This window comes from Amblyraja radiata, chromosome X, assembly GCF_010909765.2.
Source record: "Amblyraja radiata isolate CabotCenter1 chromosome X, sAmbRad1.1.pri, whole genome shotgun sequence".
NCBI classification, from domain to species: domain Eukaryota; kingdom Metazoa; phylum Chordata; class Chondrichthyes; order Rajiformes; family Rajidae; genus Amblyraja; species Amblyraja radiata.
The window spans coordinates 5,997,756-6,013,314 of record NC_045999.1 but is presented as its reverse complement, the minus strand read 5'-3'; the positions used below and the strand labels follow the sequence as shown (position 1 = coordinate 6,013,314).

The following is a 15,559-nucleotide window of genomic DNA, read 5'->3' as shown; positions in this document are numbered from 1 at the left end:
TCCACATCCCTTCCCCCAGGTTTATATTTCACTCCTCTGATCTGATCTGACACCTTTCACCTCCAATCGTTGTCATTTATTTTGTCCATCTGACAACCAAGTGCTTCACCTGTATTGACCTATCACTTGCCAGGCTATACCCCCCCCCCCCCCCTTTCAACTCCATGAGAATGGAGAAGGGTCCTGATCGAAAACATCATCCATTCCCTCCACAGATGTGCCTGACCTGCTAAGTTTCTCCAACAGTCCATAACATCTGCCTGTTCTGGAGCATATTTTGTGTAGTGCTGGAGGACTCGAGTGATTGAGGGATTGGGTTATATACCATTATCCGACACACTCAGCATTTTGGTGGTAAGAGAGTGTTGGATCAATAGTATATAACGCCACTCCTCAATCACACCAATTAACCTCTCAGCACCCTCTCAATAGCTGCAGGCACTTCATGCTCATTCATCCATCAATTTTTTGTTTGATTTCCCTGTACACCTCTACATCAAAAACATGCGACGCTGTAAGTCCATTGAAGTGCATCACTGAATAAAATTCAATTAACAGTGGAGAGAATTCGTGCCACATTTTGAGCCAACACATTGAAAAATTGGAAAGTCAAAAGAATAACACCCACGACCCAGTGATCAAAGAAATCTTTAATGTTTGATGCATTTAAAATTGTTATAGCGCACAACAGTTGCAAACCTATTATCTTCACCGATTTGGGAATCTTAGATGTTACAATTCTTCATGACCTAGAGACTAATTGTCACATGCAGAGGGGCAAAAAGTATACTTGCCAAGGCATCCAACCAAAGTGTATGCAACCCAGCACATCACCAGCTCATATGGACGAGCTGCTGGAAGTGTTAGTTGTTTATGAAAATTCATTTTCTGGTAACATGTGGATAAATAAATCGGCAAAGACCATACTTGCCCTTCAGAAGATCATAACGTCATAAGATGCTCAGTTTTGCAAAACCATGTAAATTGCCCGTGACATGGCAGTACGGGCAGTAGCGTTGAAGAAAAATAATCGCGATTCGGGTCTTCATTGGCAGCATGCACGACAACATAAAAAGGGCAGGTCTGAAAGCAAACTCTCAGGTGAGAAACACTCTGCACTGGAGCTTAAAATCTATGCATTTCAGAGGTAAAGTTTAGGAAGGAGGATGTTCAGAATTTGAAATGCTGACTCAAGGTGCCAATTCCATTGAGGGATGGGGAACAGAATCGATGGGGAACAGAATCAAGACTTTAATTTAAACCCAATTATAAAGGCTTTGTAAAAGTTCTCCAAACTGGGAAGGCTCTTTGATGCTGGGGCATATAACAATGTTTAAATCCCAACACCTGGCACAATTTGCTGCCTGCTAAGAAAAGGCAAAATACCAGGTGCCAAAGCCAGATAACAGAGAGTGTGACACTGTCTCATTTCCCAACAGATATGGTCTCTGATAGTAACTGAAAACCTCAGCACATTTTTAAAATCAACAGGAAATTGGTTCTTTTTTAATATTCAATCAGTTCTCGCTCCTTTCTTTTGGATAAAGGCATCTTTCTTTGGATAAAGGATACTCATAGGAGTTATAAACTTACCAGTGCTAATGTTCACCCTATAATTATATTTCCTTACAACACACACCAGTCCATGGAGTTAAGCATTCTGCCATGCACTCTGCTCCTTTATTCTAGTGGTAATGAGCACGGGCCATCCAAGCTAAGGGGCTCCTCCAGCAAAAATGAGTTCCAGTGCAGCCTGGATGTCCCCTCCGGTCGCCTGCAGTGCTCGAAGGCTCAGCTCGTTATCCTGTATCCCCATGTCCCGCAGCTGCTGAAGTTGAGGCTGCCACTGGTTCTGCAGGGGGGGGCAAACAGGGCCAGAGTCAGATACTATTCCTTTCCAGCCTTTGCTCGGCTACCAATTAAAGCAATGGAGCTGAATTTGACAACGTGGAGATCTACAGGGTGTTTTTTTGGATGTGCTCGCCACCAGGGTGAGTTTGGCTCACAACCCTCCAAAAGATGCAGTGGTCAGGAGTTCCTTAAACCTCCTAGTTTCAGTGCTGCACACAAAGCTAAGCAAAGGCACTACTACATCCTTAGAAGATTGAGGATGTACAGTAGAGAGCACACTGAATAGTTGCCTCACAGTCTGGTTTGGGAAACCAAACACCCAGGAACGGAGGAGATTACAAAAAGGGGCAGACACCGCCTGGCCCATCACAGGTCCTGACTTCCCCACCAAAGGCATCTATATATGAGGGGCTGCCTCAAAAAGGCAGCTAATATCAAAAACCACCCTAGTCACAGTCTCACGTCACTACTACTATTGCGAAGAAAGTGCTGAAAACCATGACTGCCAGGCTCAACAATAACTTCTTTCCAGCAACCATCAGGCACTTGAATACTACACAACACTATCCTCGGGGTGGGGAGACTGCAACCTTCACGTGGTCCGCCCTGTTTCGACTAATGCAATCAACTCGACGTGCACAAATGGAAGATCAAATAGAACAAGTTGTCCAACAACTTTAGGCTGTGCACGTCACACGAAAGAAGAACACTAGCCTCAACTATGAACTTCCATGGACTGTCTTTGATAACGCTAGGACTTGCCAAGGTTTTTACCATGGTATTAATTTTATTGAATTTAAACAAATTATGGGACTATTAAGCAGTTGCAAGTAAGAATTTCATTGTTCAATGGATAATCAACTCTGGAGGCCTTGGTTGAGAAACACCTACCTGAAGTGCCGTGATATTGGAGGCTTGCAGAGCCTGCTGCAGGGCCTGACTGAATATGTCGTGACTGATGGGCGCAGTCGACGGCACGCCTGAATTCATCACCGGAGACAGACTCGACGACGTGCTCTGTGGGAGAGGAAGCACAGGCCAAGTTAGTGGCTGAGAACAGGCAGCAGAGGAGGGTGGGAGCGGCTGGGCAGGGGGTGTCAACACACCTGCGCCCCTGTCGTTGGGGTGACGGCACTGCTCTCTGGTGTGCTGGCCAGGGCCAGGGCAGTGGCCAGCTCGCTCTGTGTAATGGGTCGAGGTCCCACTGAGCCGCTGTAGCCTAGTGTAGCGGGGCGGGAGCCAGCGGCGTTGCTCGAGGAGGCTGTGGCCCGGGACTGTGAAGAAAGCAGAAAGAATTATACTGATGCCTCCTGTGTGGAGTTTGTACCTTCTCCCCGTGACCCCGTGGGGTTCCTCCAGGTGCTTTGGTTTCCTCCCACATCCCAAAGACGTGACGGTTTCCAGGTTAATTGACCTCTGTAAATTGCCCCTAGATGCAAAAAATGGAATAACATAGAACTAGTGATCAATGGTCGGTGTGGACTCGGTGGGTCTGTTTCAATGGTGTATCTCTGAACCAAAAACATTTTCCACGTAGACAAAAGTGCTGGAGAAACTCAGTGGGTGCAGCAGCATCTATGGAGCGAAGGAAATAGGCAACTATTCGGGACGAAACCCAAAGGAAATAGGCAACGTTTCGGGTCGAAACCCGAAGGGTTTCGGGACGAAACGTTGCCTATTTCCTTCGCTCCATAGATGCTGCTGCACCCGCTGAGTTTCTCCAGCACTTTTGCCTACCTTCGATTTTCCAGCATCTGCAGTTCCTTCTTAAACACATTCTCCACGTATACAGTAATCAACTACAAACAGATCAAAATATTATTATGATTAAGATAAAAATAAGCACTGGTACATCAGGACAGAGTGTGTTATATGGCTCCAGGGTCCCATTACTTGCAACATAAAGAGCCGTTCAAGATAGCAAATGAGAAGGTCCATGCGATGGCTTTATAGGGGTGATGGCCCTCCCTTGACCTGGGAAAATAAATGCTGTCGGCTGCGGGTCAAGGGTGAGACAGCAGGTTGCTCTCAAATCCCATTCCAGAGGCAGGCACAAAGCTCCAGGCTGGCAATTCACTGCAGCACTGAGGTGGAGGCATGATCCCAAGGACAAGATTAAACTGATAGCTCATCTGCTTTCCCGGGCAAGATCCCAGAGACTATTCAAACCGCATGGATTCCTGGTCCAATATTTATCCCTCGACATAAGCAGCAAGAATGGACTATCTGCCTTCTTACTTTAATCATTATTACAAATGATGTACAACATCAAGGATAAAGGGGAAATCTTTTAGGACTGAGATGAGCTATGTGAAAAAAATTCCACAGATTCACCACACAGAGAGTGGTGAATCTGTGGAATTCTCTGCCACAGAAGGTAGTTGAGGCCAGTTCATTGGCTATATTTAAGAAGGAGTTAGATGTGGCCCTTGTGGCTAAAGGGATCAGGGGGTATGGAGAGAAAGCAGGTACAGGATACTGAGTTGGATGATCATGATCATATCGAATGGCGGTGCAGGCTCGAAGGACCGAATGGCCTCTACTCCTGCACCTATTTTCTATGTTTCTATGTAACAAACATTTCTGCAAAATCGTTGGGAGCCACTTTCTATGAACACCATGTCTACATACATGAAGCACTTAAATGACTAATATAACTTGCGTTACACAGATGTAATGAAAACTGCAATAGAAACAGAAGTCTATTTATATTGCCAAGGACAGCTGAGAACTTTTTCATTTTAAACTGCTAGTTAATCCCACTAACCAAAGCAGGTACTTGTGTTGGTGAATTTTAAACCAAGAAGACTTTTAAATAATTCCGAGGTTAAATCTCACACAGAATAAAGCAACATTTTCCTAAACTTAATTGCCTACTCCTAACACATTTGAATGTACAGAATCGTGGAAAACAAACTATAGATAAACATTAAAAAGATGGTATTTGAATTTGAAGAGCTGCCGAGTTTTGTCAGAGCATTTCAGTATTCTAGTGCCTGAAAATCAGTATTTTGCTGAGGAAATCAGTATTTTACGCAGTGCCATTTTGCTGAAAATAACGTTCTTTTTTATGTGCAGTCATACCCATGTAAGTGTACAAGAATGCATAACTTTGCTACCAATTGACATGTCTTCTACGCACCTTACTTGACAGTGCATTCATTGTCATCTCTTTGTCTACTGTTGTTTGACCGGCTGCTTCCTGCTTTTAGCACCAGATGATGATGTAGAAGCCATTTGGAAGCCTCCCTCTCCCTCCCTCTCTCTCTCTCTCTCCCTCCTTCCTCCCTCTCTCCCTCCCTCTCTCCCTTCCTCCCCCTTTCCCTCCCACCCACCCTCCCTCTCCCTTTTTTTCTCCCTCCCTCTCTTATTCCTTTCCTCCCTCTCTCTCCCTCCTTCTCCCTCCTTCTCCCTCCCCTCTCTCTCTCCCCCTTGAGCCCACCCACAGTTCTCTAAAATCAGGGCCAATGCCAATGTAACTGCAATCCTACTGGTAACCTTTCACCACTAGGCTTATCCAGAATTCTACCACTGCCTGAAAAATAATCAAAGGCTCAACTACCACTGAGAAAGAGAATTAGAGCCCACAGGGTTTCTGGTCGAGACCCTTCTTCAGACTGAACTGAACTCCATATTTAAAATCCGTATTTAACAACACAAAACCGTATTCTAATTGCATTTCCCTACAAAATACGGAAAATCCGTACTACTTGGCAGCTCTGCTAAAGCCATTTCCAAGTTGCATGAAGATGTTGTATGCACACGTACTTTCTCTGTGACTAGTGTGCACTTTGCTTACCTGCTGAAAGTCATCTTCATCGTCAGACAGCCCGTCAAAGAGGTATCCCCCTGAAACAGGAAGAAGGGAAGAGTTACAAATTGAACTCTTAATGGTAAAATTGAATGAGTGGGCTTATAATGCATGTGTGCGGACTACGAGTCTGGTTGCTGCCCTGCCTTAACAGATAACTGGAACAGGCAATGTTAGAAGCCTGGATTGAATCAATCTGTGCAGTCAGCTTTGAATTTTTTCCTGGGTTAACAAGATAATTTACGGCATGGAGCACAATGCTCTCTCCACGATGACCAAGTCCAATCTGATCTGCTTATCTCAATGTCAGAATAACCTGCACACAAGGGAAGCCTCCAACTAGCAAATCAAACACAGTAAAAGCACATTGAGACGAGAAACACAGAATAACCATTTGGAGAAATTAAATACAGGTATAATAAAGTGGGCAAGTATTATGGGCAAGTAAATCGGTCTTAACTAGTGGACAATCATAATGTGTTTCATGTAACACAATAGTAATTCGAGAAATAGTGAGAGAGAACTACTGGAATTCCCAAAGGAACATACAGGAGGAGAGGGGAACAAAACCCCCCATCAGAAACGGAAAGCCACCCCCCCCCCCCCCCCCATTCAGACACTGGCAAAACTAACCATTTGGGTTCCAGCAACACATTTCTTTGCCCTTATTACAAACCTTCTGTTGTATCAGATTATGGAAACAAGTGCTGGAAACCTGTAGTAAAACAGAAATGAATCCAGGCAAGCGGTAAGCCGGGTTAACACGTTTGCGACTGTTCTTCACCCAGCCTGCCTGTCCAATGAAGATAGACACAAAATGCTGGAGTAACTCAACGGGGCCGGCAGCATCTCTGGAGAGGAGGAATGGGTGATGTTTCGGGTTGAGACCCTTTTTCAGACTTCCAAAGAAGGTTCATTGGTAAACTAGTAACTGTTCCTCCCATCTGCAAACTTGCATGTCCAGGAAAAAGGGCAACGAATGAAATGCCCATGACTGGTCTTTTCTTACTGGTTGAACTCTCCTTTGTGCTTTGCAAATCTTTAGGAATCTGCATTCCCACTGTTCAAAGTGATTTTCAGCACACACTTCACACACTTATGGTGACCTCGCCCTTAGCTCCAAAAAACTAGAAATCTCATTTTATTGGTGACAAGACATCTTGGAATGTTGTGCCATTTAGAAACACAGAAACATAGAAAATAGGTGCAGGAGGAGGCCATTCGGCCCTTCGAGCCAGAACCGCCATTCAATGTGATCATGGCTGATCGTCACCTATCAATAACCCATGCCTGCCTTCTCCGCATATCCATTGACTCCACTAGCTGTTAGAGCTCAATCTTAACTCTCTCTTAAATCCATCCAGTGACGTGGCCTCCACTGCCCTCTGTGGCGGGGAATTCCATAAATTCACAACTCTCTGGGTGAAAATGTTTTTTCTCACCTCAGTCTTAAATGGCCTCCTCTTTATTCTAAGACTGTGGCCCCTGGTTCTGGACCCGCCCAACATTGGGAACATTTTTCCTGCATCTAGCTTGTCCAGTCCTTTTATAATTTTATATGTTTCTATATTTAAAATGCTATGCTCTATAAATGTCACATTTTTAATTGTACAGATGCAATTCTTACCTGGCACTTCGCCGTATGAACTAGATGGAATATTCCTCGAGTTGCTGCCAGCAGTTGGAGGAGGGGTAGTGCCAGTCACAGAGTGTAGCACCAGCACCATTGCATTGACTAGCGCAGGGTGTGAGGTGATCAACCTGCCAAGGAGATGATGTACACATTAAACTCAAAGCAGTAACGTGTTTCGAGCAACTTCATTTCTTGAGTTTGTATGATGTGCAAAATCTAACACCGATGTCCCTTCGGTCAGTCTGGTCAGTGGTCTCCTGAGCTGCCAAGTAAAGAAATGAGGTGCCTCCTGTAACAGATCGTAATGGACTTGCGGTGGTGTGCGCTCCTCAATCTGGGACTCGTGCCCAAAGGCAAGCTTTGGTTTGGACATGCTAATTTTGCATGTTTACAGTGTAGGAAGGAACTGCAGATGCTGGTTTAAGCCGAAGATAGACACAAAAAGCTGGAGTAACTCAGCGGGACTTTGTCTGAAGAAGGGTCTCGACCTGAAACGTCACCCACGCCTTCTCTCCAGAGATGCTGCGGTCCCGCTGAGTTACTCCAGCATTTTGTGTCTATCTTGCATATTTATAGCACAGCAGACCTTTACATCAAAAGCATCTCAATGAGGCTACGGCATCATCTATCATCCGAGAACTCTACCATTCGGGCCATGCTCTCTTCTCACTGTTACCATCGGGTGTGCAAGAGGCAAAGAAGCCTGAAATCCCACACCACCAGGTTGAGGAACAGCTACTATCAGGTTCTTGAACCAACCCATAAACCTTAATTCTACTTTGACAATGGAACACCCATCCCACCTCTCCCACTACCATGGACTTGTTTTTTTAATATAATTAGGATCTTGCACTAATGTCTTGTTTTCTTCTTGCACGGTCTTATTTCTATTACAAATTTTAAATATAATTTGTGCATGATTTGTTTTGTGTTTATCCAAGTCAATGTGGCTGTGATGCTGCTGCTGCTGCAAGCAAGATTATCATTGTACCTGCACCTCACGTGCTGCCATTTCCCCATGTATGCCAGAGGTAGGTTAATTGGTCAGTGTAAATTACCCCAAGTGTAGTGTGGAAAGGAACTGCAGATGCTGCCGTATACCGAAGTTTGACACAAAGTGCTGGAGTAACTCAGCAGGTCAGGCAGCATCTCTGGAGAAAAAGGATGGGTAATGTTTCGAGTCGGGACCCTTCTTCAGGTAACTGGAATGCGAGCTCAGAGGAGAAGAAAACAACATATTTTTACAATCAGCACTTACGTGTCCAACAGGCTTGGGTCAGTGAAGAGAACAAATAAATCTTTGTCTTGAAGTACACCTAGTACAGAAATAAAAATTAACAAGGATCAAATAAAACACGTGGACTTGGTTTAAAGGGGTTTATATTGCTGTGGAGCTGGTCTTCAGGGACCATCATCAGCTTTATGGACCTTACTCATTCACTTACTAACACGAGCAATTGAATTAGTTACCCACTATTTCTAAGGCTTTCATATAGGAACAAAGATACGGTTTGTAGGATTGTACTGTGTTCAGTCTGCTTGCCTCAATCACGTTAACAAGACGTGCTAGCCTGGTTCTGCATGCAATACCATCCCTCTGGTTCTGAGCGACCAATTCCCCAGGTATAGTAGACAATGAAGATTACCACAGAATCTAGATCAATACGGAAAGGGGGCCAAGGATTTGTAGATGGAATATATCTCAGAAAAGCACAGAGTGTTGCATTTTAGTAAGCCCAGGACAAACATGTCAATGGCACCGAGGGCCTGCTCCGTGACACGTACAATCCCTTTTGCACTGCAGGCCGTTTCAAAAGTGCTTCAAGAATCTGTTGCACCACTGAAGCAAGACAGGGAGTTTACCCATACAGTACGGAAACAGGACCCTTGACCCAACTCATCCATGTCAACAAGCATGTTTTATAACAGAGCTTCTGAAACCTTTACTGCATGCAAACACTTGCCAATGCAACAGTAGTGGATATACTTCAACTACAAAATACAACTCACTATAACGTGAAGGTACTATCTCAATGCAAGATAGAAGTTGAAGTGATTGAGGTTACACACGCTGTGCAAATAAGAATACCAATCTCCACAATAACACAGGGCGGAAATGTCAGCGATTCAGCTGAAATCCCAAAATTGCAGCTCATCTACAGAACATATGCAAACACAGACTAATATATTCTGGGCGCATGGTATCGGCATCAAAGGAACGAGGATGACAATCACACTTGGGAAAGTGGAAGGAAGCAAGAGGAAGACTACAAGAGAAATGAATGGGGACATACACCAATCCTATATCTGCATCTGTCTGGCCACATTTATCACCCATCCTTACAGCCTTTGGAATCTGGTAGTGTAGTGTTTAGTTTAGAGATACAGATTGTAATCAGGCCCTTCAGTCCACGGCGACCACCCTAGTTCTATGTTATCACATTTTCAAATGCACACTAGGGACAATTTAGAGGCCACAACCTACATTTTTGGGATGTGGGAGGAAAGTAGACCACCCAAAGAAAACACACAGTCACTGGGAGAATGTAAACGCCTCACAGACAGTACTCGAGATCAGGATCGAACCCGGGTCTCTAGTGCTGTGCGGCAGTAGCTCTACAAGCTGTGCCTCCCTTCAGTGTTGGCCTTTCTGTTTGAAGATCCTCGGTGGAAGTAGTTACGCTGTTGGTAATAAATTTCATGGCACTGAACAGGGTGAAGGAACAAATTCAGATGCTGCATGACTTGAGGTGACAATAATGCACGTGTTGTTTGAGCAACAACTCTCAGCATTTCTACTTGTAAAGCACAATGAAGATTATCCAAACTCACCTAAAGCAATGGGGTCATTGCTGAGTCCTGGGGTTGCAACAATAATCTGGTCCAGTGATTCTTTGTTGCTCAACATCTTATAAACCTGCAATTAATCGATAAAACTGTTTCAATAGTCATTGTTCCTTCAATTTTGTCTCCAGTGACTATTGCCTCAGTACAATTATAGAACAGACTAACACTGTTAGAAACTTACAGTATCAGCTTTATTGAATTGATTGAAAGTTGCTGGAGGGGATTCTGAGAAACAGTATCTACATGCACTGAAAAGGCAAGGACTGATTAGGAACAGTCAACTTGGCTTTGAGCCAGCATTAACAGGGACCCACACAAACCTGGCCATGCTCTCATTTCACTCCTGCCATCGGAAAGGTGGAAAAGGAGCCTGAAAACTGTAATGTCCAGTTTCAGGAGCAGCTTCTTCCCTACAACCAGACTATTAAACACTACAACCTCCAAATAAGTTCTGAGCTACATAGACCTGGATGTATATATACTGAGGACTATGTTTACATATCTGTTGTGCTGCTGAAAGTAACATTTTCTCTTGTAGTGTCATGATCAGAAATCGACACTATTCGGCAAGTGAGACCCAAGCAAAGTGTCATACAGATTTGGCATGGCACAGATATATGCTTACCATTTGAACCACCTTATTTATCTATCCTTCAGGAATTTATGGACTTGCACTCCAGGGTCCATCTGTTCCCCTCCTTAGACACAAAAAGTTGGAGTAACTCAGCGGGATCGGCAATATCTCTGGAGAGAAGGACTGGGGGCCGAAGGGTCTCGACCCGAAACATCACCCATTCCTTTTCTCCAGAGATGCTATATGTCCCACTGAGTTACACCAGCTTTTTGTGTCTATCTTTGGTTTAAACCAGCACCTGCAGTTCCTTCCTACACTGTTTCTTTCCTTCTCAGTATCTTCTCATTCTCACTATGTACTACATTCTCTTTATGTTTTCCACCCATTTCTTCAACTTGAATTCCATTTGCCAATGTTTGACCAACCGCCCAACCCATCTGTGGCTGCCTGCAAAGCACAACGTTTGGCCTTTGATATCAACCACATAGCCAGTTTTGGCAATGCCTGTAAACGTTCCAGTCGTACATCTTGCCTTCGAGTCTGAAGACAGCGGACAGAATGCCCTTTGATCCGCCGACATTCACTTACCGCGTCCCTGTAGGCGGGGCTGGCGTGCAGCGCTGCCTGGAGCACGCGGAACTCCCGCGCAGCCGCTGCCTGGTCCACGGGTTCTGCAATGGAGCAACGCGTCAATAATTTCCAGCGCGGGCAAGAACAAAACACACCAGCAACATAACCCTAAGGCTATAAATTACTTTTGTAAAACAGCTGTATTTACAGCACACTCTTCACCCCACTCACTTTTCCCCTTCCAACTATTCATCATAAGCCAGTTTTAACTAATAACTGCCAAATTAAGATTATATAATTTATCCACACAATTTAAAACTAAGCCCAGTACCACACCCCATCCAAGGCCAATATAATGTTCCTGAGATAATTCGTCCAAGTCAGACTGCAAGTTTCTAGTTGGGATCTGATCAACGTCATCTGAGCAATCCTTCTATAAGTTAGCTTACAGTCCCAATTTTCCAAGCTAACTCATAGGACTTTTTACCCTACTATGCTAGGAACTATATTTTGCACTCTGGTATCTTTTGCTTCACTCTACCTGCTGTACTTGTGTTAGGCTTGATTGTATTCATGTATAGTATTATCTGATTTGATAGCACGCAAACACAAAAGCCTTTCACTGTATCCCGGTACGTAAAATAGTAATGAATCCAAACCTAGAATAGGCCCAGGAAATTATCATTGCAACCCAAGGATTACATATCCCTTGTGTGAAACTGTTCCCTTGATATATCTCCTTATTTTAACCCAAGTTCCTGGAATTTACTGGTGACTTATTTTCTAGATTGGTTCCATCAATTGCTACTAACAATATTTTAAATAAATCCAGCGGAAAAAACATCAACCTGAAATATTAAGTGTATTTCTCTCTGCACAGGTGCTGCCTTATCAGCTGAGTATTTCAGCATTTTCAGTTTTTATTTCAAATATTTTTGAATTAGAGACAAATGAGGTTTACAAAAAGACAAGAATCTCTTCTTTCCCATTTTACTATAGCTCAACAAAAAGCATCGGGCGGCACAGTGGAAGAAATGCTGCCTCACAGCACCAGATACCCGGGTTCGATCCTGACTAAAGTACTGTCTGTACAGAGTTTGCAGGTTCTCCCTGTGACCCCATGGGTTTTCTCCAAGTGCTCCGGTTTCCTCCAAAGACGTAGAAGGTTATAGGTTAATTAGCCTCTGTAAATTGTCCCTCTTGTGCTGGGTAAAACTAGTGTACGGGTGATCGCTGGTTGGCGCGGACATGGTGTGCCAAATGGCCTGTTTCCACATTGTATCTCTAAATAAAATTCAAATAATGTAGTACAGAGGTCTCCCCTGACATTTCTGTTCCACACGAACTTCATTTCACTTGCACATTATGTGCAATGTGACGAATAAACCCGTATTGTATTATATTGTATTGTACTTCCTTCATGTTCTTAATCTCTTCCATGGTATATTTTATTGTCCCTATCTCCCTCCTGTTGTTCAAGCTTCCCTTAAAATCATGTATCTGGAGAGATACATGATTTTGAGCCATTCTGCGCTCAAACTACTGCCTGTAGCTTCAAGTTCATAGGGTCTGGGTCAGTCTTTTGACTTTTTTAGTGGATTACCAATCTAATGATTTACACAACACGAGCAATGTTCCCAACCTGGTTTTTGCTCGGGCTCCGGCCATGACTTCTTCAGAACATGAATCGTGGAGCCTGCTTGAATCCCGTAGAAATCCAGCGTCTGTTCATCCTTCAGCTTCCGTCCGCAATATACCAGCTCTGCAACATCGGTTGACTCAACTTGTCAATCTACAATTCACTCCCAACATGGACCAGTCCCAACCCTTCACCCCTCCCCCCTCATTGCTTGGCGCCTCCTTTCCCCCACCCTGGCCTCCAACCCCCACCCACTCCTCCCAGCTGACCCCCTACCTCCCAGTCAACCTACTCCCTGTCTCCTTGCTCCCCACCTCTTGGTCCCATATCATCCCCACCTTTACCCCCTACTCCCTTGCCCCCCATCATCCCCGTAGCCCATGGCCCCTCCCCCCCCCCCCATCCTACCTCCACCCTGACACCCTAGCCCCCTGCTCCCATTAACCTGTCCCCCTACCGCTTGGCTCCCTCCCACCCTGACCCCCTAACTACAACCCCACACCCCGCCTGTCTCCTGTACACCCTGACCCACTATCCCCCCTCACTTACCCATTTCCCCTCCCTCCTTTGCTCCTCTCCCCTCTCCCTCCCACCCTTGCCCCTCTGCTCCCCACTCCCCTAACCTGTCACGCCTGCTCGCTACCCTACCATCCAACCGCTTGTCATCTACCCCACCACTCTGACTCCCCTCTACCCTCACCTCTCCCCCTCTCCCTTGTCCTCCTTCACCGCCTGCCCCCTCTTACCCTCCCACTCTTCCCTCCTACCTCCCTCCCTCCCTTGCCCCTTTCTACCTCCCCCTCCTCTCTTCCCCCCATCCTCTCTCCCCCCTCCCCTTCCTCTCTCCCCCCCCCTCCCCCTCCTCTCCCCCCTCTTCTCTCTCCCCCACCCCCTCTCTCCTCCCCCCCACCCCCTCCTCGTTCTCTCCCCCTCCTCCTCTCCCCCTCCCCCTCCTCCTCGCCCTCCTCCTCTCTCCCCCACCCTCTCCCCCCAATCTCTACCCCCTCCCCCCATCCTCCTCTCCCCCTCCTCACCACCCCTTCCTCCTCCCCCTCCTCCTCCCCCCTGTCCCCCACCCTCTCTCCCCCCCCCTCCCCTCTCTCCCCCCTCCTCTCCCCCTCCCCCTCCTCCTTCCCTCCCCCTCCTCTCTTTCCCTTCATCCTCCCCCTCTCCCCCCACCCTCTCCCTTTCCTCCTATCACCCCAATCTCTACCCCCTCCCCCTCCCCCTCCTCATCCTCACTCCCCTTCATCCTCCCCCCTCCTCTCCCCCCCCACCCTCCCCCCCCCCCCCCCCGTTACCGATGAGCTCTGGCGCGGGCGCGGCGCCGGGCAGTTTGTCGGCGATCAGCTGCTTGAGGGCGGAGATGCGGAATCCGCCGCCGCCGCCGCCGGTCGCGGTCAGAGTCAGGGCCGGGGTCTGCGGCTCCTCGGGCAGCGACAACAACACCCGCGGGGCCCACGGCCGCTCGGCCAACTTCACCGCGATGCTGTCCGCTCTCATGGCCGCCCCGTTGCTGGGCGACGCCGGCCGGAAATCAGGCTTCGGCCCCGTCACCGCACCGGAAATGACCACAGAACCGTCACAAAAACAGGTGAAAAATAGAATAAAAGGAAATAAATAGAGAAAATAAACCCAAGGAAAGAAGGAGCCACCAGTGATAATTACCTGAAGAATCAGGATATTTGTTTTACTTCTTTAGTTTTCAATGAAGTAGTTTTGGACTACAAATCCCAGAGTGCATTGCGGCAATTGCTTGAATTGACTGAACCGCCGGCGCAGAGGTCGTTGCTGTTACTCTCACAGGACAAGGCTGCCTCTGTGGGGAGCAGTGAACCAGATCAGACACAAAGTGCTGGAGTAACACTGGGCATCTGGCAGCATCTCTAGAGAATAAAGATCAGCATGAAGAAGGGTCTCGACCCGAAACATCGCCTATTTCCTTTGCTCCATAGATGCTGCTTCACCCGCTGAGTTTCTCCAGCATTTTTGTCTACCTTTTATTTTTATTAATATGTTTTTGTTCGTCTTTTATTATTTTAATTTTAATCTTTAAATGAACGTATTTAAAATACCAAAGAGTAAAAGAAGATTCAACGAAATAATCCTCCCCGACTGACAATTAAAACATTAGTAAGTCATGAGGGCTATTTTAACAAAATAATGTACATTTTGAAGTATACCTAATTGAAGTTTCTTGGATGTGGCCTTGTTAGATTACAGCTAACTTAATGCGGCATTCCAACATGAGAAGATTCCCCACCTGTGCTGGAGTAACACTGGGCATCTGGCAGCATCTCTAGAGAACAAAGATCAGTATGAAGAAGGGTCCTGACTCGAAATGTCACCCACTATCTCCAGATATGCTGTCTGTCCAGCTTTTTGTGTCTATCTTCGGTGTAAACCAGCATCTGTAGGACTGATGGCTTAGCTTTACTGGGAGCTAGCCTGGATCCAGTGGACTGAATGGACACCTATGCTGGAACAATACTCTGACCATGAAATATATATGGTAGTATATGTAGATGATATATAAATATATTAAATCTTAACCAGACATGTAAAGTCAAGTTTATTGTCATGTTAGATTCTTACATTCCCAATGAATCCAGTGGTAGTGTTTTCAAACTTTCA

The 15,559-nt window shown here is 45.9% G+C and overlaps 1 protein-coding gene across 1 annotated transcript; it reads right to left on the bottom strand.

Moving 5' to 3' along the window:
• Positions 1 to 635: 635 nt before the first annotated feature.
• ubl7 (ubiquitin like 7) lies at positions 636 to 14,486 on the bottom strand. Its single transcript, XM_033015145.1, has 10 exons — positions 14,227 to 14,486; positions 12,929 to 13,048; positions 11,305 to 11,387; positions 10,128 to 10,212; positions 8,554 to 8,611; positions 7,290 to 7,423; positions 5,651 to 5,700; positions 2,958 to 3,125; positions 2,743 to 2,868; positions 636 to 1,852 (listed from the first exon to the last, which is right to left on the bottom strand). Exons 1-10 carry the CDS (start codon positions 14,426 to 14,428, stop codon positions 1,715 to 1,717), a joined length of 1,164 nt encoding a protein of 387 aa, XP_032871036.1. The 5' UTR covers positions 14,429 to 14,486; the 3' UTR covers positions 636 to 1,714.
• Positions 14,487 to 15,559: the final 1,073 nt, after the last annotated feature.

What these genes read in the sequence shown, in the direction of transcription:
- ubl7 (XM_033015145.1), bottom strand. Translation starts at nt 14,428, where the DNA reads ATGAGAGCGGACAGCATCGCGGTGAAGTTGGCCGAGCGGCCGTGGGCC. An exon ending in GCCCGCGCCAGAGCTCATCG is followed by an intron (nt 13,049 to 14,226) that starts GTAACGGGGGGG and finishes CCGATGTTGCAG; the next exon opens with AGCTGGTATATTGCGGACGG. An exon ending in CCCCAACGACAGGGGCGCAG is followed by an intron (nt 2,869 to 2,957) that starts GTGTGTTGACAC and finishes CCTCTCCCACAG; the next exon opens with AGCACGTCGTCGAGTCTGTC.